This window comes from Parasteatoda tepidariorum, chromosome 9 (assembly GCF_982258835.1).
Source record: "Parasteatoda tepidariorum strain Cologne lab strain chromosome 9, Ptep-v5.0, whole genome shotgun sequence".
NCBI classification, from domain to species: domain Eukaryota; kingdom Metazoa; phylum Arthropoda; class Arachnida; order Araneae; family Theridiidae; genus Parasteatoda; species Parasteatoda tepidariorum.
Window position 1 is genome coordinate 88,220,829 of NC_141763.1, and position 4,603 is coordinate 88,225,431.

The 4,603-nt window shown below is 30.6% G+C and overlaps 1 protein-coding gene across 1 annotated transcript; it reads left to right on the forward strand.

The window, feature by feature from the left end:
• Positions 1-643: 643 nt before the first annotated feature.
• LOC107451461 (uncharacterized) lies at positions 644-3,685 on the forward strand. The gene is made up of 2 exons (XM_043044495.3): positions 644-707; positions 1,637-3,685. The coding sequence occupies exons 1-2, from the start codon at positions 644-646 to the stop codon at positions 3,610-3,612; spliced, it is 2,040 nt and encodes a 679-aa protein (XP_042900429.3). The 3' UTR covers positions 3,613-3,685.
• The last annotated feature ends 918 nt before the right edge of the window (positions 3,686-4,603 follow it).

A 4,603-nucleotide genomic window follows, 5' to 3' on the forward strand; every position in this document is an offset into this window, starting at 1 on the left:
GCTCTTCTTAAGATTGATTTACGCCTGCAAACCAAAGTTATTAGTGTTACAGTTACAAACGGATCTAAAGGAATGCACATTTAAAAAGCCATTCTCGCTGAACTCAGTTTACACACTGCTTCAGTAAATACAACATGACAATTAACCAATAAAGATGAAAACGATGGTATAATTGACCAATCAAATGCCTCTATTTATTACAAAGTCGGTCAGCCAAGCGTCTCCTTTTATACAAGTAGCGAGCTATAAGCGCAACCAAGACAGAGCTTCAAAAATGCCCGTCAGTCTTCATCATCAATAAGGCTCTTCAAATGGAAGATAGATTTCTTCAAATATTCTATATTACCTATAAGTATTTAGAAAATTCTATTTTGTTTACAAATGCATTCCAATTTACGGAGTGTTGACACAGAATGTGATCAACGGACTTTCAATCATCGACGAGAGAAGAGGATCATCAATTTAAGCTCTCATGCTTCCTCAATAAGCAATCAGGGGTGTGTTAAATGTGAACTGTGATAATGTTTCTGAACGACACAAAAATAGTGCTGGCTTAAAACTCATGTGTGTGAATTCTGAGATGCAAACGTGACTTCGTTAGTGAAATACTATACTTCAAAAGAATTTCCCAATCATTTTCTCAATGGCATCTTCAGAATTGCGGTTTTCTAAAATGCAGTATGAATGCTCTCTTAAGAAAAGGAGAAGTTGATATTCTGTAGTAACTTACTCTACTTTTCAAAAACTGTCCCTAGATTCTGGACATCAGGTGTGTTGAAGTAGGTAACCAACGCTCAAATCTGTACTTAATTGTTAAAAAATTCTTTGCTGAGAAACTATATTAAAACATACTTTCTTACTTATACCGAAGACGACTTTAATAAACCCTATTTGTGTAAAGAAAAAGCATAAAAAAATTGTTTTTGATTTGCCCCTACTTGGATTAAATTTATATGCCTGCATATCCATAATCTTACGAATGTGAAGTGAATTACCATCATAGTAACAGAAACAACATAGAAAGCGCTTTATAAAGTTTATTTCCATGCAGATCTAATTCAAATATTATCTTCTACATACGGTAAAAAAATCGATATGAGTGATAAAATATTTTCTTGCTGACAGAAAATAAAATTCATATTGTGCGTGCATATATCTTTTTCTTTTTATAAAGATTATGTATTTTTGGTTAATTGAATCGAATACATGAAATTGTGCATTATCTGCTTTTTTTTGTGATAAAAAAAAAACAAAAAAGTGAGATAAATTAGTTTAATAGTATCATAGTAATAATTTAGTATCTATATAGTAATAATTAAGTATAGTAATAATTTAGTATCTTGGCAATATAATTTAAATTCTCATATGCGTCTATTAATAAATCATGTGCCTGCTGTAAGGTGATCATATTTCCAAAATATTCTATTTTACTTAAGTAAAAATTTAGTCAAAGTAAGTGACTTGATACAGCATGTTCTTTTTTGTATCATTTGTTATTAAAGCCATAATTTAAATCAGAATAGGTGTCATCCTGTAAGTCAACTTTATTCTAACAAGAGTTTTTCAGGAAAAAGTCTGAGCAAATACTAAAATTCATACTGGTGAAAAATCTTATTCTTGTAGTAAATAAAATAAGGGTTTTTCGCAAGTGTTCATACTGGTGAGAAGCCTTCTTCTTGTAGTATATGTAACGAAATTTTTTCACTAAAAAGTAGTCTGATCAAACACATTCATGTTCATACTGGTGAGAAACCTTATTCTTGTACTATATGTAATAAAAAGTTTTCAAGAAAAAGAAATCTCACTATACACAATCGTGTTCATACTGGTGAGAAGCCTAATTCTTGTAGTAAATCTACTAAGAGTTTTTCAACGAGGAAGACTCTGAAACATCACTGTCGTGTTCATACTGGGGAGAAACCTTATTCTTGTAGTGTATGTAATAAGAGTTCTTCACACAAACGTGGTCTGACAGAACACAGTCGTGGTCATACTAGTGAGAAACCTTATTCTTGTAGTATATGTAATAAAAAATTTTCACTAAATTGTAGACTGATGAAACACAGCCTTGTTCATACTGGGGAGAAACCTTATTCTTGTACTATATGTAATAAGAGTTTTTCAATGAAAGGTACTCTGAATCAACACTATCGTGTTCATACTGGGGAGAAACCTTATTCTTGTAGTATATGTAATAAAAGTTTTTCATATAAAGATAGACTGAAAATACACAGTCTTGTTCATACTGGCGAGAAGCCTTATTCTTGTAATATATGTAATAAGAGTTTTTCACAAAAACGTAGTCTGACTGAACACAGTCGTGGTCATACTGGTGAGAAACCTTATTCTTGTAGTATATGTAATAAAAAATTTTCACTAAATTGTAGACTGATGAAACACAGCCTTGTTCATACTGGTGAGAAACCTTATTCTTGTACTATATGTAATAAAACATTTTCACGAAAAAGAAATCTCACTATACACGGTCGTGTTCATTCTGGTGCGAAGCCTTATTCTTGTACTATATGTAATAAAAGTTTTTCTCAAGAAAGTAATCTGAATCAACACTGCCGTGTTCATACTGGGGAGAAACCTTATTCTTGTAGTATATGTAATAAAAGTTTTTCACATCAAGATAAACTGAAAATACACAGTTTTGTTCATACTGGTGAGAAGCCTTATTCTTGTAATATATGTAATAAAAGTTTTTCACAAAAACATAGGCTGACAGAACACAGTCGTGTTCATACGGGTGAGAAACCTTATTCTTGTAGTATATGTATTAAAAAATTTTCCCTAAAATGTAGTCTGACGAAACACAGTCTTGTTCATACTGGTGAGAAACCTTATTCTTGTACTATATGTAATAAAACATTTTCGCGAAAAAGAAATTTCACTATACACTGTCGTGTTCATACTGGTGCGAAGCCTTATTCTTGTGCTATATGTAATAAAAGTTTTTCTCAAGGAAGTAATCTGAGTCAGCACTCCCGTGTTCATACTGGTGAGAAGCCTTATTCTTGTAGTATATGTAATAAGAGTTTTTCAGAAAGAGGGAGTCTGAATAAACACAGTCTTGTTCATACTGGTAAGAAGCCTTATTCTTGTAGCATATGTAATAAGAGTTTTTCACAAAAAGGTGGTCTGAGAATACACAGTCGTGTTCATACTGGGGAGAAACCTTATTCTTGTAGTATATGTAATAAAAGTTTTTCGGAAAGAGGGACTTTGAATAAACACAGTCTTATTCATACTGGTGAGAAGCCTTATTCTTGTAGTATATGTAATAAGAGTTTTTCAGAAAGATCGACTCTGAATAAGCACAGTCGTGTTCATACTGGTGAGAAACCTTATTCTTGTAGTATATGTAATAAGAGATTTTCAGAAAGAGGAACTCTGAATAAACACAGTCTTGTTCATACTGGTGACAAGCCTTATTCTTGTAGTATATGTAATAAGAGTTTTTCAGAAAGAGGGAATCTGAATAAACACAGTCTTGTTCATACTGGTGAGAAGCCTTATTCTTGTAGTGTATGTAATGAAAATTTTTTACTAAAATGTAGTTTGACAAAACACAGTTTTGTTCATACTGATGAGAAGCCATATCCTTAAAGTTTGTGTAATAAAAAATTTACTACATTTATTTTACTAAAGTTTATGTTATTATAAAAATTTACTAAAACTACACGCAGTAGTGTTCTTACTAAAGAGAAGTCTTATTCTTGTAGTATATGTAGTAAGAGTGTTTTACATTGATTGACTTTGAATAAACACTGTTGTGTGCATACTGGTGAGAAACCTTATTCATGTATTACATATTATAAGAGTTTCTCACAAAAAGTAATGTTACAGATCACAGGCGGTGCTCATACTGGTGAGAAGCCTTATTCTTGTAGTGTATGTAATAAAAGTTTTTCATTAAGAGGTAGTTTGACTGAACAATGTCGTCTTCATAGTGGTAAGAAACTTTATTCATGTAGTATATGTAATAAGGCTTTTTCAAGAAAGAACTATCTAACTAGTCACAGTCATGTTCACGCTATTTAACAGCCGTATGCTTGTTAAAAGTTTTCTTTTTTTTCACTTAAGGTCCATCGAATTTATTGTTGTTTTATTCATACTGGTGAAAAATCTTATTTATTTAATATGTTTATAAAAAAAAAAGAATTTTTAATTTTTCTAAAGCTAACTTTACTGGTGAGAAACCTTTTTATTGTAGTATAATGAATAAGAGTTTTTCTCAAAAATGTCATCTGATTAAATACAGTATTGTTTATTCTATTGACACACCATATTTTTGAAGTCTGTAATAAATTAGTTTTTTTTTTAAATAACAAGGATCTAAATGTTTGCATTCATGTTCATATTGTTTTCAATTTACCCCTTGATTACTGGATTATATTACTTTATTTACAACCAGTTATGTTTGATTAAGTTATAAATTGTGATTTATTTTCTTATCATTAGAATCCTGAGTTCAAGTTAATATGTTTTTTTCAATGAAAAAAAAAAGACTTCTAGCAATTTATTAAAATCATTTGTAACATCTTTTATTTAATAAATCTTTTCTAACACACGTTGTACAATTGCTTTTATAAAAGTA